The 25001-nt window shown below is 38.7% G+C and overlaps 1 protein-coding gene across 3 annotated transcripts in view; it reads right to left on the reverse strand.

Annotated features, from left to right (window-relative positions):
* Window positions 1-394: 394 nt before the first annotated feature.
* LOC122648649 (serine/threonine-protein kinase 38-like) overlaps window positions 395-25001 on the reverse strand; it is a 36442-nt gene continuing 11835 nt past the window's right edge. For all 3 annotated transcript variants that reach the window (XM_043841869.1, XM_043841867.1, XM_043841868.1), the window contains 6 exons: window positions 5145-5276; window positions 4932-5045; window positions 4777-4824; window positions 3594-3678; window positions 2693-2749; window positions 395-778 (listed from right to left, as the gene is read on the reverse strand). In XM_043841869.1, the coding sequence (XP_043697804.1) occupies window positions 678-778; window positions 2693-2749; window positions 3594-3678; window positions 4777-4824; window positions 4932-5045; window positions 5145-5276 (537 nt within the window). In that variant the 3' untranslated portion in view covers window positions 395-677. The remainder of the gene's footprint in view (window positions 779-2692; window positions 2750-3593; window positions 3679-4776; window positions 4825-4931; window positions 5046-5144; window positions 5277-25001) is intronic.

Raw genomic sequence — 25001 nt, forward strand, 5'->3', positions numbered from 1 at the left:
AAACTTTACCTGGCATACAATTTTGATAGGAAAAAAAAAAGCCCTGGTGGCCAATGTCACTCTCTTAAACTTTAAATGATTAATTTTGGAATGCCATTAGTTTCAGTAAATTTTCATTAATCAAAGTAAAAGAATCAGCACAAAGAAGTTTGAGTCATCAACAATTCAATTGACTAATTGAGTTAATGTTCACAACGAAGTTGAAATTTGTAGAATTCACCAATTGTATACGAGTATATAATGTGGTTCAAATTTTCAGTCCAGTCTAACACCTGGTTGGATTGATTTTCTTAATCAGATGAAGTAGGAAACAAATATTTCTCAAATTGGCATTTCTTCAGTTGTTATCTAAAAAAGGGAACATGGGGTGTGTGTGTGTGTGTTAGAGAGAATAAAAAGAATTGATATTTACTATTGAGTTCTAATTTTACAATATCCCTGACTTTAAGCAGAGACATGGCCATATCTCCAAAGCCACTCACCCTCTGTGTGGGCATTTTTGCCCACAAACTTTGATAATGAAACAGCTCAAGCACAAACCGAAACAGCCACACATGAAAACTTGAAGCCCGAACTAGGCGACATATTATAAACACATACATTCACTCAAAGGAGGTTTTGAATCTGTTGGCTGAAACTCCTTGGCAGTCTGATATCATGGAGAAGGGTGGCAGGGTTTATGGGGATTCACTTTGGTCTTGTGAGACTTCCAGTTGCGGAGGCAAGAGATTTAGAAAGCTTCCCTGTACAGTCTGATTAGTTGACTCTGACTCATTATCTGTAAAGTGAACAAATAGCATGAGAGGATGTGGAAAACCTGAACATAAAATATTTGAATCATCCCTTACTCCTACCATTGCAAAGCCAAAACTGATCTATAAGGAGCATGCTGTCTGTGACTACAATTTACAACAGATCAAGCTGAGTATGTAATGGTAGGCAGCAATTCATCCACAAAATTTGGAACCACTAAGTGACAACTGAATTGTTAAGTGAAAGGAAGGAAAGAAGGTTGCCACAACTGGATCAATCACTTGCAAAGTTGCAATGAGCAGGACTGGTCTGTCATATAATTAGAATCACCAATGGTTTGTGTCGGAATGCTTGGGCTTTGTATGGTTAGAAGTTGAAGTTTTTCTTTTATGGAAACCTTGAAGAAAACAAAGAGGAAAAGGGGGAAAAAAAGTGAAATACATGGGGAGATTGGTTCTAAGTGAGGTGAAGTGGTATGAGACAGTTTTCAGAAAGAGTTCATATAAACATATGGGAAAAGGAACGCTAACCGGTGCTGTGCCTTGGTGTGTACCTGCGCCCAGGCACAGCCGTGCGCGAAATGACTGATGCACCCCTGGTTCTTTCTACCTTTCCAGGGAGGTGTGCCGGTCATTTCGCGCATGGCTGTGCCTGGGTGCAGGTACATGCTGAGGCACAACACCGGTTAGCGTTCTTTCTCCCCAAATATATATACCTCTGTGCGTGTGTGTGTGTGTGTGTGTTGAGTTCCAAAAGGGGAAGGTCTTATAGGCCACATTTAAGTTGGATGTGAAGTGAAACAGTGGGAAATAAAATGAGATAAGTAATGGAAGTGAAGGTGAAAATAGCTAAAAATGGAATGAAATCAACACAGTTTGCATAAAAAAGTAACTTCCATGTGTTTGGTTGTAATGTAAATATGAAGGGTCCACATGTCTTTTCTTGTTGGGTAATATTGTACCAAAGTGGCTAATTTTTTTCTATTTTCTACAAAAATACAACCAAAAATCTCAATTGCTACTTTTTCTATGTTGTGGTCCCCACATGTATGTCATACCACTTTACTTCAACTTCACTTCCAACAAAAGACAAAAATTTCTTTTCAGTTCACTTCACTAATACAAATTTTATTTCACTTCACATCTATCCAAATTGGGCCTCAGTGGATATTTTGAGGGACAAGTAAATGTGTGATTTTTTGAGGTAATTTGGTAAATTGCTTCCCGATGAATTTCAAATCAAGGCTAGTGTATGAAAGAAGGAAAGTGAAGATATTCAGATCAGATTTTGAAAGTGCAATATGTTCATTTTTTCAAACACACAAGCAAACAAATGAACAAAGTCCCTTCATGACTCATTTTCATCTCTGGACAGAAAATTTCTGCATGAATGTACTTGGAAAGTTGGAATTTAAAGGAATCCCATATGTTATTGAAGTTTTTTTTTTAAAAAAAATAAAAAATTGACATTGAAATGAGTCAGCAAATACTTGGGTTTATTCAATTAAAATCAAGCAAAGCTTTGCCAAATGTAGGAATTGGACCGATATCTCTTGGAGTAACCATAAAAAATGAGTACTTTCTGGGAATAGGATCACTAAAATTTAGCCCAAAAAACGGGGAAATTTTTTTTGAAACAAGTAGGCTTCAATCAATTTTAGAGGAATGAAACATGAATTCCAATTTGGTAATTCTCAGGAATGACTAAATTTGACCCAAAGATCCACTCGAGCAATATCTCAACTCAAACAGTATGATTTTAAGAGAGATATATTTTCCACACGGCTTGCACCATATGATTTTCTAGGGTGAGAGAGGTTGCCCAAACAAGGTATAAAGAATTGTTTACAAGAATATTAAGTGTCACTTAGCTCAGATTGGTATGCATGATCAGTTTCAAAAGAAATGTAATATATGTTTCAACTGAATATAATCCATACCGAAGAGGGATTTAATAGATGGTCTCTTCACTTTTGTGCTTTTCTTCTTAAGTTCAGCTGCAAGTACAAATGCAGAGCAAAACAAAGTCATTCCTCAACTGGAAAATCATCCAATGGAATGAGAAGTAGCTGAAAATGAACAGTATGGATTCTGAGGATTATTACTTTAAGGTAAAGCAATAATTCAGTTGAAATTATTTTTCCGAAAATCCCACCACATAGACTATTCACTATGGTTGAGCTTCCACAAAAACACTGCTTGATAAAATTGCTAATGGAATATCAGAATTTTTTTTGCCACTTGTTGTTCTGCTTTCACCAGTCAAAGAAAAAAGGATAGGCGCATTTGACCACCCTTTGGGAAGTGTATTACATGGTTGCATCAATGAAATTAACACTTCTCAATCAAAAAAATAAAAAACAATAACACTACAGAATTAAGATAATTTACTTGAGTTTCACATGATTGCATCAATGAAATTAACACTCCTCAATCAAAAAATAAAAAACATTAACACTACAGAATTAAGATAATTTACTTGAGTTTCACATGATTGCATCAATGAAATCGACACTTTTCTAAACCCCCCCCCCCCCAAAAAAAAAAAAAAATTTAACACTAACACTAAATAATTTACTTGTTTGGTCCTCAGGGACAAAACTGGAAGGAAAGGATCCAAGAGGTGCATCACTACTTTATTATTATTATTATTATTTTGGAATAGTGCACAATAGAGAAGTCATAAACAAATTAAGGGTGAAATACGGCCATGTTGATGTGGTACCAAATTTATAAATGGGTACAACGACAAAATCACATCATCAACTGAGTATCAAATGCCAAAATTTGAAATACAAGGAGTGAGCATACACAGACATGAGAGAGAAGAGAGAGAGGTACCGATCCCAGGCATTTGATGATCGTTGACAATTTCAAAGTTCTTATAGGTGTAGCCCACAAAATTGATGTCCTTTGATGAGAGCATCTGCAGCAAAGAAAAATAAACAATGAATAACACATTTTCATGCCTGTATAAATCAGTTAGTTTGAACATTCACAAAGATATGCTGATCCAGCATAGTTTTTATAGTTCATATATTACAAAGCACACACTCTGTTCACGGTGCATATACTGAAAGTGCATCATTGATAGCAAGGAAAGCATTCCTATAATGAGATTCTCCTGTAAAGTGGACAACCTCTGTTCCAAAGCTTTTCCTGGGCTGGGAATGCACTTGAGCACAGAATAAGACCAAAAACATTGGTCATCCTATAGAATGCTTCAAGCAGACCAGTAAGTAAGCACTTACCTATCCAGGACAGAACAAGGGCTAGATCTTCAGCCAAGCATGTGCTCATAGACTTGTTAGTTCAAACATAGCTCATCATCTTCTGGTTATGTCTCATTGAAGTGCAAGCAAGGTTCTAAATTTCGTTTTCGAGGCCAGTTTCGACTCTGGCCGAAACCGAGATTTCCCAGGTTTTGACCAAAACCTGGTATATTCTAGGCAAAATTCAACATGTCATGGACAGGTCAAAACTAGTCGAAACTACAGAAACTGGGCTGGTTGTAACTGGTCAAAATTGGTCGAAACTTAGTACTTTTTTGTCGAAACTACCAAAATGTACGAAATATGGTCGAAACCAGGTCAAAACTTGGTACAAGTCAGTATAGACTAAAGGTTTCGTCTCGGTTTCTGTAGAAACCGAGATTAAGAACTATGAGAGCAAGCATCGGCAGGTGTCTAGGGTGGCAATGAGATTGGAAACCAAACTCAAAAAAGGTTGTGGTTAAGATGGTTCAGATTAGTCAACCAAAAGTGAAAGACGGAGCTGGGGGTGGGCTGAGACTTGAGACCCTGGGTGGGTCAATAAATTTCTATAAAACCAGTTGGATTGTCTGGGTTGGATCAAGAGTTGCCACTCTTGTGTGTGCCGATCATTGTAACTGCTACTGGTAGACCGAATACTCCTAAGAATCCTTTCAATGCTACAGTCGGGTCCAATGACCTAACCAGTCTTAACTGTAGAAAGAGTAACATTTAATCTTAAGAAAAACCAGAAATGACACCAGTATAATTACCTTCCTCCATGGGCCCGACTTTGATGAAGTTTGACTCTGGTGATCAGACTACAACATCATAAAGGAAGCCAAAGTATATGAGCTTAGCACTATAAAAAATTGTCTCTAATCACCTGCATCTGCAAGACTAGTTCATAGTGAAGAGACAACTATACCTCTTCAAACTTCTCAAAGTTTTGAGTATCCAACTCATCATTGACCTCCGGAATAAATGCAGCTTCCATTTCATAAAGCTTGTCCCATTGAAGACCTTCAAACCATGGGTGAGCCTGAAATTGGAACAAGACCCGACAACCTATTTTCCTCAATTCACAGTTCTATCTTTTGTAGCAAATTAGTAATTCAGAAGAGAACACACCACACAACACCTTTAATTCATCTGCGCCCTTTGTTCCAAGCCTCTGATCCACATTACATAAAAGTTTATTGATGAGGTCTTTAGCTTCTGGGGATAGCTTTGCCTCCTCAGGAAATTTTAAATGATGTTTCCAATTTACTATCTGAAGAAATGAAATTTTTTGTTAGAATTGACTATAAAGTAAATGATGAAGATGAAGGCATTCAAAACGGCAATAATGACAATGGAAAGAAATTGAGAAACAATGGAACTTTTTCTTTGGCATTTAAAATAAATATATATATATATATATATATATAAAATTACAGGGGATTTTGGGGGTGGGTAAGAGAAGCATCTTTAGGAGACTGGAGCAAACTCAAAAGAAAGATGAGACACAGGCTACAGTGACACCTCCCTTTATGAAAACCAAGCTTAGAACACCACTACTAATAGTTACTCCAAAATCGGTGATCAGTCCAAAGGTAAGGAAAAGTGATATGTTCATACATCATAAGTGGAACATCTCTCTAAATTCATAGAACTGAAACAGTTAAAAATTATCAAAAACTGAGAGAATAATCATTTTCAAGTTCAAGCAGTGATGATAAATGCATTATAAGTGTTTGAGAACGACTCCAAAATGTCACTAAACAACAACAAACTCAGCCTTATCCCAACTAAATGGGATCAGCTACAAGGATCCATTCAGAACAGCAACAACAAACTCAGCCTTATCCCAACTTAATGGGGTCTGCTACATGGATCCAAACACAACAAAGGAAAACTGAGTTCTAGCGTAAGAGGGATGCAGTATGAAGGATGAAATGAAAAATGAGGAAAGAGAAGAGAAATGGAAAGTGGAAAATGACAAATGAAAGATGAAAGATAGTAAGAGAAAGGAAGCCCAATCCAAAATGATAAGAGAATCTCAGCTAAATGGGGTCTGCTACCTGGATCATTGCCGTCCAATAGGCCCTATCTGAAGTCATACGTGGTACAAGACCTAGGCTATACATGTCTTTCCTCACCACTTCTCTTATGGTCATTTTAGGCCTACCCCTAGCTCTTTTAGCTCCTTCAATCGGGATCATATCACTCCTCCTTACTGGGGCGTCCCCAGGTCTCCGTTGAATATGACCATACCACCTTAACAGACTCTCTTGGAGCTTGTCACTGATCGGGGCGACTCCCATATCTGCTCTAATATGTTCATTCCGTACTTTATCCTTCCTAGTTTTTCCACACATTCATCTTAACATCCTCATCTCTGTTACACAAAGTTTATCAATATGACACTTCTTTATGGCCCAGCATTCTGTCCCATACATCATAGCCGGTCGGAAAGGGAAAGGAAAGTAAGAGGAATGAAGAAATGAGATTTTAAAAAAAAAGGTGATAAGTGGAAAATGAAAATGAAAAAATGAAAGATGAAAGTAAGAGGAAAGAGGATAGCCCAAGAAATCAAGAGAATCAAAGCTACATGGTGTCGACAACGTGGATCCTTACCCTCCAATAGGCTCTATCTGAGGTCATACTTGGCACAAGACCCAGGATATGCATGTCATTCTTCACAACCTCACCTATTGTCATTTTAGGCCTGCCCATAGCTCTTTTAGCTCCTTCAATCGAAATGAGATCACTCCTCCTTACTGGGGCATCCCCAGGCCCTCCCTTGCACATGGCCAAACCACCTCAGACGACATTCTCGGAGCTTGTCGCTGATCGGGGCAACTCCCACATCAGCTCGAATACGTTCATTCCTCACTTCATCCTTCCTAGTTTTGCCTGCCTTTACGTAGGGGCTAATCGATTACTCTCCTATGCCTGCATGAGGTATCAACGGGATACGAAGCAGAACTGGACGAAGGGGATGGAACTGCCGATCCTGGAAATGACAAGGGCTTGGGGAGAGATGCTATGCTTGAGTAACCGGAAATGGTTGGTGACGAAGAATAGGTAGCTTGCAAGCATAGGAATTGATAACCAAATTTCTTTCATTCCCCCCAGCCGATGTGCGAGATCATATTCTTCTACTCCTGCTGATGTCCCAACTCCATTTCAAGCTGTCTCACTCGATTCTTCTGCTCTGCTCTGGAGATCGGGATTGGGATTGATGAATGGATGGAATGATTGGCACGGAGAGACGGATGTGCTCTGGTTGCTTGTTCAATGATATGACGTATTTATAGTTTCTACTACTACTCAATTCAACCTGTATACACACATCCATCTTAACATCCTCATCTCTGTAACACAAAACTTCGCTATATGGCACTTTTTAACTGCCCAACATTCCACACCATACATCATAGCAGGTCGGACAACAGTCCTGTAGAACTTTCCTTTAAGCTTTAGGGGTGTTAGTAGGGACTGTTTAAACGTCTTGGTTATGTTTAGGGGTAGTTTAGGTATTTTCATTTTTCTTATTTCCTATTGTGTCTCTTAAGCCATTATATATATGGAATGAATGGCAAGCTCTCACATTAAGTGAAAAACTCCCAAGGTTACACACACATCGATTCTCACTGTTCTTCTTCTACTTCTCTTCTCTTTTATTGTTTTCATGGTATCAGAGCAACATCTCTAGGGACTGCTACAACCTTGCTAGTATCTTGTCTCCTCTCTTTCAAGGTTTCAATCATCATTGCTTGATTCATTTCAGTCCAAAGTTTTGAAAGGTTCTTCAGTTGTTGTTTGCAATGGGTGCAGCATCCTATGCTGTATTTTCGAACTGTTTAGAGACTAGTTCCTCATTAGAGATTGAGAACTAGGTCTTCTTTGTTGGTAGAGATTGATCTATGGAGTGAAGAATGCATTCAAGACCATAAAAATCAAGTTTTATTACAGCTTTTGAGTCAATTTTTGGGGCAGAAGTGAAGATCGATCTCTGTCAGGGTTTTGTCAGGGTTTTAGATCGACTTTTGTAGGAAGGGCTGGAAATGGATTTTTGGCTGCATATTTGTGATCAATTTCTTCACCAAAGTGATTGGAGATTGTTCTTGTTGTGTTTAAAGTTGGAATCAACCTCGAGGTTTGAAGATTGGACTTCCCTTGTCAGGGTTTTGGGAGCTGAGTTCGATTTTCTCAAGTTCTTTTACTACTTCCTTGAATCCTTAGATAAGTGTTGCAATTTCCATTCATTTTGTGTTTGTTAAAATGTCTGAGTCATCGAAGAATGTTACCAGTGAAGTTGTGTCTTCTCCCTCTAACCGTATTATTGAGAAGAAGTTAAAGGGAATCAGGAACTTCCAACAATGGAAGAAGATTGTTAGATTGGTGTTGATTGGTAGGGATCAACAGGATCATTTGACCAAGGTCAAACCTGAAGATTATGCATCTTCGGATACTGTTGATGCACAAATTTTGGGACAGATGTTGAACTCTATGGAAAATCAGATTGTTGATCTGGTAAGTGGTAACTCATATTGATACAGTCAAGGAGCTATTGGATTATCCGAATGTTCTGTATTCTAGGCAGAACAACTCATCTCGAATCTATGAGTTGTCTCAGGATTTCTATAGAGCTGATCGAAAGGGTCGCCCCTTGACCCAGTACTTTGCTGATTTTAAGAGGATGTATGCGGAGCTGAATCCCCTACTTCCTATCACCTCTGATGTGCAACAGATGCAGAACCAGCGAGAGCAGCTCGCGGTTATGGGATTTCTAAGTGGTTTTGGGAAGGAGTTTAACTCTGTTCGCTCCCAGATACTTGGTGATGATAAGGTAGCCACACATTCTGACACTTTTTCATGAGTTCTACGTGTTTCTCATGAGACTTCTCATGATTCTACTGCTGTGGATAGTTCAGCCTTGGCCTCTTTCACACCTAGTCATGGTCCTAGTAGTGGGACAGGGATTGGTGGAAGCCTTGGTCGTGGGGATGGTTTTGGCAAAGCTCCTATATCTGGGAAAGCACCTACTTCTGGTTAGATCTTTCAGGCATGGTGAACACCTGTCACCATTGTGGTTGCATCAGACATATCCAACGGTTCTGTTGGAAACTTCATGGCAAACCACCACAACAATTGTTTGCTAATTCTGCTGCCATTATTGAGCCTACTATTCCATCATCTTCTCATTCTGAGGGTAAGACTGTGACGATGCTAATGAGGATTATGCACACTTTACCCAATTCCAGATCTCTCAGTCTTTCCAGCCTTCTACTGCTACTTTTGGTCAGACAGGTAACGCTACCGCATGTCTTTCGACTGCTTCCTGCCTCAGGATCATTGATTCAGGAGCATCGGACCACATGACTGGGGTCTCAGGTATATTATCTTCCTTTTGGGCATCATCCTCTAGTGTTACCCTAGCTGATGGTTCTCTAACTAAAGTAACTGGTTCAGGCACTGTTCAAGCCACTCTTTTATCCTTATCTTTAGTTCTTTATTTACCTGAGTTTCCTTTTAACCTTTAGTCTGTTACTAAGTATACTAAAACTTATAACTATTCTGTAACTTTTCTCTCTGATTCATGTGTCTTTCAGGACCTTACGACGAAGAAGACAATTGGTAGAGGTCGTGAGTCGGGGACGTTGTACCTATTTGAAAACACTTTGCCTGTGGCATGTTCGAGTTTGGCATCTCCTCACCAAGTCCATTGTCGTTTGGGTCATCCATCATTGCAGAGTTTACAGATTTTAGATCCTTACTTTCAGTCTCTTTCTAGTTTACATTGTGAGTCTTATCAGTTTAGGAAGTTTCACTGTGTAAGCTATCTCCCCAGAGTCAATCAAAGGTCTAATCAACCTGTTGCTTTAGTCCATTCCGATGTATGGGGCCTTGTTCGGTTGTCTCTAAATTGGGATTTCGTTATTTTTTTACTTTTGTTGATGACTATTCCAGACTCCAGAGTTACTTGGCTTTATTTAATGAAGAATCGTTCTGAGTTATTTTCTATTTTTTGTGCTTTTGTGAATGAAGTTAAGACTCAATTTAGTACTCCTCTGCGTATTCATCGTAGTGATAATGCTAAGGAATATTTTTCTGCTCCTTTCACTGATTTTATGACTCACCATGGCATTATACATCACTCTTCTTGTGCCGACACCCCACAAGTCCACAACAAAATGGGTGGCATAAAGAAAGAATAGACATTTGATCGAGGTCACACAGTCTCTTCAATTTGAGATGAGGGTGGCCAAACCTTTTTGAGCTGATGCTGTTTTGACAGCATGTTACCTCATCAACCGCATGCCTTCCTCTGTTTTATGTGGTGGAATAGCCCATTCTCTATTATTTCCTTCTGCTCCCTTATTTGCCTTACCACCACGTGTATTTGGCATTGTTTGTTTCATTCGTGATCATCATCCAAGTGTCTCTAAGTTGGATCCCAAAGCTCTTAAATGCATCTTTGCTGGTTTTTCTCGTACTCAAAAGGGCTATTGATGTTATTCCTTTGAGTTACAGAAATGTTATGTCACAACTAATGTTTCCTTCTTTGAGTCTATCCCGTATACTGATTCTCTTGTTTTTATTGCTTCTGAATTGGATAATGATCTTCCTTTGTATATTGTTCAGTCTTTTGCTCCACAGGTTTCTCCACCACCACCGCCGCCGCTGTCACGACCTAAACCCAGATATAGGTAAAGGTACAGCCCTCACAGGCGCTGATCAAACGATCGCTAAAATCATGCGGAATCATTCAAAACAAATCATCAATTCAAATCTCAAACACAAAATATTCAAACAATAACCTTAAATCCCATAAAAACTCCTACTGGTGGCAATCTAAAGTTTGTCCAAACTAAAAATCTTAAATTCCAATCTATCAGAGTTTACCTCTCAAACTGCTCTCTATTAATCCATCCAATGAAATAAAATAGTGAGTAACGAAAATAAATCTTCGAGTCACCCTCGAACTCTCCACCAAAAACATACCTCCGTCTCAATCCTCTGTGATGTAAAAATGGAGTGAGCTAAATAGCCCAGTAAGATAGAATATAGTAAAAGTACAACATAGAACAACCATCAGACAAAATCAATAGTTAGAACAAATATTTTTAGTTTTTCAAAAATAACACTTTCAATAAAACATTGTCCTTTTTAAAACAAAATCATCTCCTTATTATCATCCTTTAGCCGGCACTGAGGGAAACAGGTTGCCACTGTCCATAACACGAGAGAGGAACATGGCCAATCTCAAATTGTCTCCTATTAATATCATATCCCACCGACAACTCATATGTGTATAGTGGGTATGTTCCCGCGGCTCCACGGAATAAACAACCTCTCTGGTGTTGGTCCAGTACAATTTATTTACCCTCAAAATCTCCTTTTATTTCACCTTTCAAAATCACGCTCTCCAAATAAAACACACATGTGAAAAGAAAACATAAGTAAAATCTCCAAGTAATGATCAGCATCACAATATACATTATACAAAAATATTCATCTCCAACTTTCAATTATCTCCTATAATGTATGGTACACACATAAAACACAGGTGAAATCTCCAAGTAAAAATCAGCATTCCAATATACATTATACAAAAAAATATTTGTCTTCAAATTTCAATTATCTCCTATAACATATGGCACACACATAAACACAAATCAAATAAGCACATGTCAGCACATCTCAACGATACAGGCATATCACACATCACGCCACGCAACCAAACCACACGCCTATATTGTAATCATACTATAATCCACTTACCTCAATTTATGAACGTGTTAATTCGACCCTCCAAACTCCAAGTATTTGAATTAGTCACAACGCTAAATTTGGTTATTGGGCACCACAAACTGCACAAATACAATTATTACTTTTACACAAAAGTTCATTTAGCTTTTTGATATTACTAGTGGAAACCCTAATCTAGATGGGACAACAACTCAGTTTTAGGGTTAAACCAGGAGAGCAATGGGCAAGAAATCATAGAATTTATCTGGGTAATCCAATGGAAACGACAATGAAACATATGGGTAAACCGAGAGAACAATGGGGATCACATAAAAATTTATGGTCTAGTTAAGATTAATCATACCATCTCTTCTCATGGTCACAGAGAATTGGTTTACATGAAGATTCGCTTGAGTGTAATAAAACATGTATAAACCATCTCTTTTACCATCCTATAGAAAAAGAGAAACATCTCTTTCTCCTGGGAAAAATCAAGGGAACAATGGACAATATATCTTATGGGAAAATCAAGAGAATAATGGGCAATAAATCATGGGTAATAAATCATATGAAAGAGTCAAGAGAATATTGGGTAACAAATTATATGGGAAAATCAAAGGGATAATGGGTAAAAATTCATAAAGAAATCATATGGGAAACACGAACAATGGGTAAACATCCAATATGAGAAACAGGTTGGATGCTTACTTGCAAGGCAGTAATGGCGATTGATAGCCAGATCATATCTTCGAAAAGAGTTGCAGCAGTAGTGGGCAGCAACTCACAAGTTGCCCCTCTCTCTTCCCCTTCATCTTCTTGATCTTCTTTTTCTTTTTTTCTTCTTCTCTCTCTCTCTCTCTTTCGATTTCTCTCTTTCCCTCTCTCACAATGTCTCTCTTCCTCTCTTGGTCTCTTTTCTGTCTCCCTATCTCTCTCGGTTTCTCTTTCTTTTTTTTCCCACGATTATTTGATAGGGTGGGGCCCACCATTGAATTAGGCTGAAATAAACAAAAAGAAATTTAACCACATTGTCCACCCCCCCTAAGACTTGAACCCAAGACCTCTTAATTAATTAAAGTCTCAACCACTAAGCTAGACACTCGTTTATTAAATTCCCAAAACAAATTTAAATAAAGAAATAAGGCCACTCTTTAATTCTTAAAAATCACCATGCCATTCAGCAATAGGCTAATAATTAAAATTTAAATTCTGCACATAATGGTACAAGAAAAGAATAGTTAAATTTCTGGAATTCCCCTGAGGTGTAAAGTTTATGAAAATACCCCCGATGTGTAAAATTATGAAAATGCCCCTAGGCATAAATAATTAATTATTTATCAACACTTTCAGCTTCCAAAATTCTGGGGTATTACAGCCGCCGTCTCTGCCGTCACCACCTCCTATTGTGTACCAACACCATCTTCAGAAGGTTTGCCCCCCCCTGACTTCAACTTCAACCTCATCTTCTTCGTTGACTGATCCTGCCCCATGTAATTCTTCTTCTTCTCCTGATGTTCCTTTTGACCTTGATGTGCCTATTGCTTTCGCAAGGGTCTTCGGAGTTGTACCCAACATCCTCTGTCTAACTTTGTGTCCTACTCTAGTTTATCATCTACTTTCTATTCCTGCTTGACTACTATTGAGAAACATCCTGTTCTTAAGTCTATTGCAGAGGCATTATCTAATCCTGGTTGGAGGGCTGCTATGACTGAGGAACTGTTAGCTTTGGAGGAAAATCAGACATGGGATCTTGTTCCATTACCCTCTGGTAAATCAGCTATTAGTTGTCGATGGGTCTTTGTGGTGAAGGTGAATCCTGACGGTTCTTTGGCTTGCTTGAAGGCTTGCCTCGTGGACAAGGGCCCAAGTGTATGGTGTTGATTGTTTGGACACTTTTTTTCCAGTGGCTAAGCTCACTTCTTGTAACGCCCCCAAATCCGTCCACGAGTTTAGGTCGTTAACGGTCCACAAGATCGATAGTCTTAGCGAAAAGGAACCGGATTGTGAACCAAATATAAATCATCATAGCTTCAAATTACAGTAGCAGCGTATCTAATCATCACCATTCACATAAACACAGCGGAAGTCTTTAAATTCAAACAATTATCTTTGATCCAAACCCCCAAAGTCTAACCATTACCTTGTCTATTAACCATAATTAAATCAAAATTACAACCTTAAAACCTTAAATCAAAAGTTCATAAACCAAAACTTGTCTCAACAGAATTTTCAAGGAAATCAAGTAAAATAAACTTCTTCACCACAGGCATACGCCACGTCCTCATAATGCTCAACATAAGACTGCTCATACTCAAGAGGTGCTTCATCTGAAAATATAACGAGGGGTAAGCTAGGGACAGCTTAGTGAGGAAACGAAACAACCTCATACGAGGATTTGAAAATCATGCAACATTATAGTACTTAAAGACGTACATACTATCATACGATCAAATAGCCATGAGTAGAACCACTTAAATGCTACTCAAGTTTTATTAACAAAAATCAACATGATAAATCTTAACGTCATCCAGAGTAGCCACACTCATAATGCATGCATATAAAAAGATGCCCGATAACCTTAAAACCTTAAATCAAAAGTTTATAAACCAAAACTTGTCCATCCAACAGAATTTTCAAGGAAATCAAGTAAAATAAACTTCTTCACCACAGGCATACGCCACGTCCTCATAATGCTCAACATAAGACTGCTCATACTCAAGAGGTGCTTCATCTGAAAATATAACGAGGGGTAAGCTAGGAAAGCTTAGTGAGGAAACGAAACAACCTCATACGAGCATTTCAAAATCATGCAACATTATAGTACTTAAAGACGTACATACTATCATACGATCAAATGGCCATGAGTAGAACCACTTAAATGCTACTCAAGTTTTATTAACAAAAATCAACATGATAAATCTTAACGTCATCCAGAGTAGCCACACTCATAATGCATGCATATAAAAAGATGCCCGATCTGTACAACGGGTCATCGAAAAGCAAAATACACTTGCTCCGTACAACAGGTCGTAGAAATTAAATGTGCCTGATCCGTACAACGGGTCATGAACAGAAATAAAAGATGCCTGATCCGTACAACAGGTCATAGAAATTAAATGATGCCCGATCTGTACAACGGGTCATCGAACTGAAGCAAATATGAATGCACAATACATTGTCATAAGTCATAACATCATGAAAGAAACAATAACTCCGATCAGATCACAAGAATATTGGAAAGACTGTATGTTCATCCAACACTGAATTCCACCTCTCCATCCAGCTTAATCAAATCATGAATAAACAACGACCATTCCATCCAACAATTTAATCACTAATCATAGCATATCATTCTTCCAATCAAATAATATGTAACATGCTTAGTTTTGTAATCCACACTCACGCATTTAAAAGCATGAATTGAAAAGAGAAATTTTAAAAGATCAGAAGGAGAGTTTTTATAATGAAAATAAAATATGAGTTGTGTAATTCCATTCACCGGTTTGTCGAATTAATCAACGTGTACTTCTCCTGAAATTTGAAAATTCCAGAATTCCTTACTCAACTTCAACTCCTCTTTTGACCCACTTGGATGCGGAATTGGAAGATGTCTATTTCTGCACAATTTATAGATTTTAGTGTCTATTGAATAACGGAGTTGGAATCACTCGATTTCGATCTATATTGAGTGAGTTATGGTCTTCGGAACAGGGAAAGGTCAAATCTGTACGGGATAGAAATCAACTCACCGTTTACTTGAAAAATCCGATTTCCTAACGAAGCTTTGAAGGTGCTCTAATGGAGGATGATGAGCACACTACAACTACAGGTCCAGCAATGGAGGCGATGTAAGAATTCTGATCCTTTTTCTCTTCCTCTTCTTCCTCTTCTCTTTTCCTTCCTTTCTTCCTTTCTTCTTCTCTTTTTCTTTTTCTTCCTTTCTCCTTCTTCCTCTTCCACGATTTCTCTCCCTCTCTCTCTCTCTCACGTTTTTGCTAGGGAAATATGGGAGCTTCCACTCCTTTTGAGTTTTAAATCAAATCCCTTTATGATTCTTCCTAAAATCCTATTCAAATTTTGATTCGTTTTCCTCCAATAGAATTATTTCAAAAGGAATCTTTGACTTGGGGTTTTTAACTTAAAATCAGATTTGGTAGTTTTAATCTAACTTAACTTCCTTATTTTGCTAGGATTCTATTCCATGAAGATTTTCTCTATCCTTAGAGAAAAGATTCTCTTAGTGCTAAGTTTCCAACCAATAGGAGGTTGCCACCTCACCTAAATCCTCTCATTCAAAAATCAAATAAAAACCACAGTCTACATAAACCATCCAAGCATAAATCCTTTAAAATAATATTATTTTATGAAGCTAGAATAATTAAATGGTAATTTATTAAGCCCACAAGTGTTAGGCTCATTCATACTAGAACTAGACCAGTTTAGGTTTTGCCCAAATTAGGTTACGGTCAGTTTGGTTGTACTAATTAGAAATTAATGTATTATTCAAATAGTGAATATTTATTAAATTAATTATTGATTTACTTATTAAATTATTTATTGTGAAAAATTCCAAAAATACCCTTTTTAGTTTCTCTCTCCAGAAAACCCTGAAAAATGACATTTTTACCCTTTTTGGAAAACTTCCAGAATAACTCTTGGGAACTAACCTTGACTATGTGAGGACTTATTTCGGCCTAAAAGCCAGTAAAAATCTTATTTTAGGCCAAAGTACTTACCCCTGATTGGTTGTCTCAAGGCCAAAGTACTCCCAGGGCTTTCCCAGAAATCTGATCATCCTTCCGTCACTTCTACAGGATCTACATAACAGATCAAGCTTTAAATTAATTCCCCTATTAATCTAGGATATTACAATCCACCCCCCTTAAAAGAAATTTTGCCCTCGAAATTTACAATTATGGATCTCTCTATTCTGTCGGGATATTACACTTCTGTTTGTATATTGATTCCTCTTGTTGCTACTCATCATTGGCCTCTATTTCAATTAGTTGTTAAAAATGCATTCTTGCATGGAGATCTCCATGAGGAGGTTTATATGGAGCAACCTCTTGGGTTCGTTGCTCCAGGGGAGCATGGGATGGGGATGGTGTGTAAGCTCAAGAAGTCTTTGTATGGGCTAAAACAGTTGCCCTAAGTTTGGTTTGGTCGATTCACTGAAGTTGTCTTGGAATTTGGACTGACACGTAGTAGTGATCATTCTATATTTTTCCGGCATTCTGATGCAGGAAGAATATTTCTTATTGTATATGTGGATGATATTGTCATTACAGGAGATGACTCTTCAGGAATCGAGAAGTTGAAGATGCATTTACAACAGAAATTTCAAACTAAATATTTGGGAAGATTGAAATACTTTATGGGCGTGGAAGTGGCTCAGTCTAAGAAAGGAATTTCGATCTCACAACGAAAGTATGTTTTTTATCTTCTTTCAGAGACAGGATTCTTAGGATCTAAACCTTTAGATACTCCTATAGATCCTAACTTAAAACTTACAGCTGACGTTGGTGATGTTCTTAATGATCTTGAGAAGTATCGGAAGGCTTGTTGGGAAACTAAACTATTTGACTGTGACTCGACCAGGCATTGCCTTTCCTATCAGGTGTTGTGAGTCAATTTATGTTTGGTCCTTGCACATCTCATTGGGATGCTGCCATACGTATTTTGAGGTACCTCAAGAAGGCTCCTTGACGTGGTTTACTTTACTCGGATCATGGTCATGGACGAGTTGAGGGTTTTTTAGATACTGACTGGGCTGGATCTCCTGTTGATAGAAGGTCAACCACTGGTTATTGCACATTTGTAGGAGGGACTCTTGTGTCATGGAAAGTAAGAAATAGACAGTTGTGGCTCGATTCAGTGCAGATATCGAGCCATGACACATGTTACATGTGAGTTGATGTGGGTGAAACAGTTGTTGACTGAGCTTGGATTTACGGATGATTCTCCAATACAACTATGTTGTGATAGTCAAGCTGCTGTTCATATTGCTTCAAATCTAGTGTTTCATGAAAGAACGAAACAAGAACTCATTTCTCCTAGTCATGTTCATACAGGAGAACTTGCAGGATTATTTACAAAGTCTTTAGGGAGTGCTAGAGTGAATTATATTTGTAACAAGATAGGCATGATTAATATCTATGCTCCAGCTTGAGGGGGAATGTTAGTAGGGACTGTTTATGTTAGATAGATTGTAATAAGGGGTTTCAAACCATTAAGAAGAGAGATTGAACGGTCATGCCTATTGGAATAATCATGACTAGTGGAATAGTCATGACCATTCCAGTGAATGGTTTCCAATGAATGGTTTCAAATGAAAGGGTTCCAATGAATGAGTTCCATTGAATGGGTTTCTTTGAAAGGGTTCCAATGAATGGGTTCCATTGAATGGGTTTCTTTGAAAGGTTTTCAATGAATGGGTGCTAATGGGTCTATATAAACCAAGGCAATTCAGCCATTCTACACAACGTTTTTTTATGCTCTCTCTCTCTCTTACAATCAGAATTTCTCTATAATTCTAAGTTAATTCTTTTGTGCTTTGTTGAATCCTGAAGGTGAATTTGCTTCAACCGTGTGGGGGCAAATATCTCCTTTAAATTGATAGATAAAAGTCTATTTAAAGAAGAAAACTATAAATTGCTTTGAACGTGTACTCGCCGATATTTGTGAAATTAATGGCCTCTTAACTAGAGGAGGAAAAAGGTACTTTATAACCTTTATGTAATGCATTGTACAAGGCCTGATATAGCCTTTACTATTTGCAAACTTTCGAGATACACTAGTAACCCTTGTGTGGACCCTTGGAAAGCCATTGGTCGAGTCTTTGGATATCTTAAGAAGACTATGAAGTTTGGTTTGTTCTATAGGAATTTTCCAGCAGTGTTAGAGGGATACACGGATGCTAGTTGGATCACCAGTAAAAGTGATAATAAGTCCACATCTGGATGGGTTTTTACACTAGTTGGTGGAGCAGTATCTTGGGCTTCAAAGAAGCAAACATGTATCTCACATTCAACTATGGAGTCTGAATTTATAACTATGAGCAGCAGGAAAAGAAGCAGAATGGCTTAGAAAAATGTTATTGGATATAGAGTTGTGGCCACAACCAATGCCAGCTATTTTTCTATACTGCGCTAATGAAGCCACAATGTCTAATGCTTATAGTAAAATTCATAACGGAAAGTCTAGACATATAAGCATAAGCTTAAGACATGAGTATGTTAGACAGTTAATTCAATGTGGTATAATTACCATACTGTATGTGAAGTCTAACAGTAATTTAGCAGATCCTTTTACGAAAAGCTTACCTAGGGAGCTTGTAGAAGGTACATCCAAGAAATGGGGCTGAAACCCTTCTAATCACCTGTAGTAGGAACCCAACCTTATAAATAAGGTTTAATGGGTAACAACAAGCTATTGTTAAGTGATTGTGAAAGCATTGATATTAATAGCCCAATGGATCGTCAATGTTAACTGTTACGAGTTAAGGATAACTTCTATGAAGTTTTAATGAGGTTTCTGTGAAGTGATAGTATCTATAGTAACAGGGATACTAAAGAAGAAACTTACCTATATGAATACTGTAATGGTGTCGTTTCTAAACAATAATTTGGGGTTTATTCTTGTAAGTGTTCATGAAATCAGGATAGAGCACAGGGCCGTAAAAGTGCTACCAAGTTGAAGATTTTGACATAGAATTAATCATAGTTGTGCGTGTGGTATTTCCAGTTTTAATATTTAGAAGAATTGGTTTAATGCTAAGTCAACCACATTCTTCTTTAAAGCTTTGAAATACTTACACTAATTGAAGGTTTAATGCCAAGTCAACCTTCTTGTATACATAACTATATAGATAGAGATAATAAGATGAATATTACAATCTAATAGGGGATTGTTAGATAGATTGTAATAAGGGGTTTCAAACCCATTAAGAAGAGAGATTGAACGGTCAGGACTATTGGAATAGTCATGACCATTCCAGTGAATGGTTTCCAATGAAAGGGTTCCAATGAATGGGTTTCTTTGAAAGGCTTTCAATGAATGGGTGCCACTGGGTCTACATAAATCAAGGCAATTCAGCCATTCTACACAACGTTTTTTTGTGCTCTCTCTCTCTCTCTTACAATCAGAATTTCTCTAGAATTCTAAGTTAATTCTCCTATGCTTTGTTGAATCTTGAAGGTGAATTTGCTTCAACCGTGTGGGGGCAAATATCTCCTTTAAGACAGCGAGTACACATTCAAAGCAGTTTATAGTTTTCTTCTCCAAATAGACTTTTATCTATCAGTTTAAATGTCACAGTTATGTTCAATTATGTTCAGGGGTAGTTAAGGCATTTTCGGTTATCCTATTTCCTATTGTGTCTCTTAAGTCATTAATATATGGAATGAATGGGGAGCTCTCACATTAAGTGAAATACTCCCAAGGTTACACAAACACATCGATTCTCACTATTCTTCTTCTTCCTCTTCTCTTCACTTTTATTGTTTTCAAGGGGAATGTGCGGATCACACAGTACTCCGGTCGCACCTCTCCATTTCATCCATCTTACTTTAATTCTTTGAGAAACATCATCATCTTTTTCACCTTACCCTAGATATCTAAAATAGTCACTTGACGATATCTCTCTCAATTTTCACCATGTCATCATCCCACACAATGTGACTCAAGTTACCCATCATATACTCCGTCTTTGATCAACTAATCTTAAATCCTCTTGTTTCTAAGGTCGATCTCCACAACTCTAACTTAGCGTTAATCCCTGCTTCTGTCTCATCCACCAAAATGATATCATCGGCAAAGAGCATACACCACGGTACCTCATCTTTGATGTTCTTGGTTAACTCATCCATGATAAGCACAAACAAATAAGGACTTAGGGGCTTAGGGCTGATCCTTGATGTAACCCAACTGTAATTGGAAATTCCTTGCCCTGGCTTCCCACAGATCTCACACTAGTCACCACACCCTCATACACATCTTTAATTACCTCTATATAATTACTCAAAACCCCTCTTTTCACAAGAACATGCCGGATTAGATCTCTAGGAACTCTATCATAGGCTTTCTCCAGGTCAATAAAGACCATATGGAGATCCATCTTACTAGCTCTACATCTTTCCATGAGCCTCCTCAGTAGGTAGATAGTTTCTGTCATGGATCTACCTAGCATAAAACCAAATTGATTCTTCGACATATGAGTCTCTCTTCTCAGACGGGCTTCAATAACCTTCTCCAAGAGTTCCATAGTATGACTCATTAGTTTTATGCTTCTATGGTTACTGCAGCTCTAGACATCACCCTTATTTTTGTAAACTGGAACTACAATGCTTCTCCTCCAATCGTCTAACATTTTCCTTGTGATCATAATCTTGTTAAATAACTTGGTTAGCCAATATTACCCCCCCCCCAAAAAAAAAAAAAACTCCTAGGGCTTTCCACACTTCTATTGGGATTTCATCTGGGCCTGGTGTCTTGCCTACTTTCATCTTTCTTAAGACTTCTTTAACTTCCGCTACACCAATCTTTCGTACATATCTATGGTGTGTGGTGTCTTGATGAATAATGCAGTTAACCGAATCAATCATATTCGAACTATCTACATTTAGAAGTTCACAAATATATTCATCCCATCTCCTCACAATGTCCTCATCCCTTACTAACACTTTTCCATCCTCCCCATTTATACTTCTCACCTGGTCGAAATTTCTACTCTTCCCTTCTCTCAATTTAGCTATTTTATAAATAGCTTTTTCCCCTTCCTTTGTGTTTAGCTTAATATAGAGCTCCTCATATTTCCTCGCCCCAACCATCCACACCATCTTCTTAGCCCTGTTTCTGGCCTCGAAACACCTCTTTTTATCTTCTGTTTCTTTATTCTGTTGCCATGTCTTAAATTACTCTTTCTTGGTCTTGATGGTTGCCTGGACCTCCTCATCCTACCACCAAATTTCTCTAGGGGCCTGATGCCTACCCTTTGCATTCCCTAGAACTTCTTTGGCAACCCTCTTAATACAAATCATCATCTCATTCCACATCAAGTTGGTGTCCCCCTCAAAGTCCCACTTTCCTTATTTGACCATATTTTCAGTAAATGTACCTAGGGACTCCCCTTTTAGTCTCTACCATCTTATCTTAGGGTAAATAGGTTCCCTCCTCCTACGCTTCTATGCATTAAGACACATATCCAAAACCACCAGTCTATGTTGGGTGGTTAAACTCTCCCCAGGAATAACCTTTCAGTCCTTACAAAACATTCTGTCTGTACTTCTAGTTAGGAAGAAATCTATTTGACTGGTATGAATCCCACTCTTGTAGGTAACTAAGTGTCCTCTCTTTTCTCAAAGAAAGTGTTCACAATAGATAGATCATAAGCTACCGCAAAGTCTAGGATTGAGGTCCCCTCCTCATTCCTGTCCCCAACCCCGAAGCCTCCGTGGACATCTTCATAGCCTCTACAATCGCTCCCAACATAGTAGTTCAGGTCACCTCCAATAATGATCGATTCATCTTGGCCAAAACCTTGCACCAACTCATCCATGTAGTCCCAAAATTGGCGCTTACTACTTTCATCCAATCTTATCTGGGATGCATAAGCGCAAACGATATTGACAACCTCTTTCTCCAACACTAATTTGATAGAAATAATCCTATCACCCAATCTTTTGACCTCCACTGCATCTTTCTTTTGATCTTTATCCACTATTATCCCCACTCCATTTCTATTACTTTGGTCTCCCGAATACCAAAGTTTGAAGTTGTCAAACAATTTAGCTTTGTTACCCTTCCATCTAGTCTCTTGGATACAAGCTATATTAATTCTTCGTCTCCTCATAACATTTATCAACTCCAAGCTCTTACCCGTTAAGGATCCAATGTTCCAGCAAGCTAATCTAATCATGCGTTTCTGGGCTAGCATAAATCCTCTCACTTGCCCTTGCCTACTTATCACCGCATCCGGACGTTGATGCGACGCGTCGCATACGGGGGACGCCCTAGCCATAAGGAAGAGAAAACATGATAACAAGAAAAAGAAAAAGAAATCATAAAACAAGAGTATCCATGCTAAAAGGTGATTGGCTGAGTAATTAAAGTGTTGGCTGCCAACCTGACACCACTATGAGAAAAATAGATATATAGTAAATAAGGATATACAAGAGTACTTAATACATTATAAGACACTCACACAACTGGAAAAAAAGGGTGGATATACAAACAAAGCAACATATCTGAATGGTAACACAGTGCAAGTAACTAAAACAAATAATGTGGGTAAGCGTTAACATGTGATACAGACAACAGAGATGAAACAGAGTTGGTATAGCAGAGCATATAACTAAACAGAGGATCTGATATACAACTGGACATATATAAAGGGATGCTACTTAGGCTACAGAAAGTCAAGTAGGCACAATGTAACAGCTGAACGCACCAACCAATAACTCAAAATATCGAAAGTATAGAGATCAGATATAAAACGTGACATATAGAAAGGGATACTACTTCAGCTACAGCAAATCAAATAAGCACAGCCAATAACTCAAAATATCGACAATATAAAGATCAAATACACAACCTGACATATAAAAAGGGAAGCTACAACAGCTGCAGCAAATCAAATAAGCACAATAATATAGCTGGATGCATAAACCACCGAAATATAAAGTGTTCTAGCCCACTAAATTAGACTATTAGAGTATACAATGGCTAATAGTATAAAATGTACACAATGGTTAAGGGTAGAAGAATGCCCCTTAAAACACAAAGCAATCTGAGGGCCATGACCAAGGGTAGTTCAGCTGAGAAAGCGATGTGATGTGGGTCAGCACACTGCCGGGGCAGACCAATTCACTTTTGGCTCAGTAGGACACAAAGCTGTGAGACAGCGGCGGTGGTGGGGCAGAGGTGCAGGGATAGGGGTGGGGGTGATGGGTGAGGGGCAGGAATATGAATCGTTGATTAGGGGTGTGAGGGTTGTCGGAATGATCAATATAGATGGAGTTAGGAGAGACAGATGGAAGCAGGGAATCGGGATGAAAAATCGAGTACTGGGAAGACAGAACAAACAGCAAGAGGGAGAGTCGGGAGTAGGTAGGGCAGAGATGGGGTCGGTGGTAGGGAGTGAGAGCAGAGAGTCGGGGGTAGGGAGTAGGGAGGACAGAGAGTGATTTGTTGACGGAGGAATTGGTGGAGGGAGGAAAGAGCAGCAGGGTACGGCAGAGACCGCTTCTTTTTTTTTTTAACTCGTCTACCTTTCTCAGCAGGTCTTCTCGTAACTGAGGAAAGGGGGAAAGTGATCGAGAGGGGGATAGAGAGGGTTTCAGTAGTGGGAGGAGGTAGGGAGTGTGAGGGTTTCAGGTGTTCAGGGATGCAGAAGGGAGTTGTCTGGTGGTGCAGAGGTGAGCGTAGGTCCGGAGGGGTCAGCGACGGGGAATGGGGTTATACCTACCTGAGTCGTGCACAGCTGCTGTACGATAGTGACCAAAACCGTTCCAGGAGTGTCGCAATCCAGAGAATCTCGCACTCCAGAAATCTCATGGCTGGGAGAAGCCCAAACGAATCGCAGAGCTAGTTAAGTGGTTCTTTTCGATCGCGCACAGCGACCTCAAAACCCCTCTCTGAGTGTGGTGCTATGTGGGTTATTTAAACGAGAGCTAGGGAGCGGTCTCGGTTTATCCGCTGAGGTGAGGACGAGAGCTAGAGAGCGAACGAGGGGCTCACTGGACTCTCTGATCTCACTGGAAGTCACACCATGAGAATCTGATCAATAAACAAAAAGCAGTTATTTGTGTCACAACAGTTTGTGAAATTTCTGGAAGTAACAAGACAGATCTGAGCCATTTATTTTCATAGTTTTTCCTATCTAAACCATCTGTTTCTGCTCAGAGTTGGAAGAGTGCACAATAATGGCTAGAGTACTAGTACACAGGCATGGACATACACAAGATGCATGCCAATACAACAACAACCATAACCTTATCCCAACTAAATGGGGTCGGCTACATGGATCCGAAGAGGCTATGACAGTAAAAGAAAGAAGAATAGAAAATAAGTAAAGGAAAAAAGTCAAAACAGCATCCTAGGAACATTCCCCTACAAGGGGTCGGCTACACGGGTCCTAGTCCTCCAAACAACTCTATCTGCGGTCATACTAGGATCGAGCCCTACCACATGCATATCCATTCTTACCACTTCTCCAATAGTCATCTTAGGCTTGCCCCTACCTCTTTTAGCTCCGTCAAAC

Source organism: Telopea speciosissima, chromosome 1, assembly GCF_018873765.1.
Source record: "Telopea speciosissima isolate NSW1024214 ecotype Mountain lineage chromosome 1, Tspe_v1, whole genome shotgun sequence".
Classification (NCBI taxonomy): domain Eukaryota; kingdom Viridiplantae; phylum Streptophyta; class Magnoliopsida; order Proteales; family Proteaceae; genus Telopea; species Telopea speciosissima.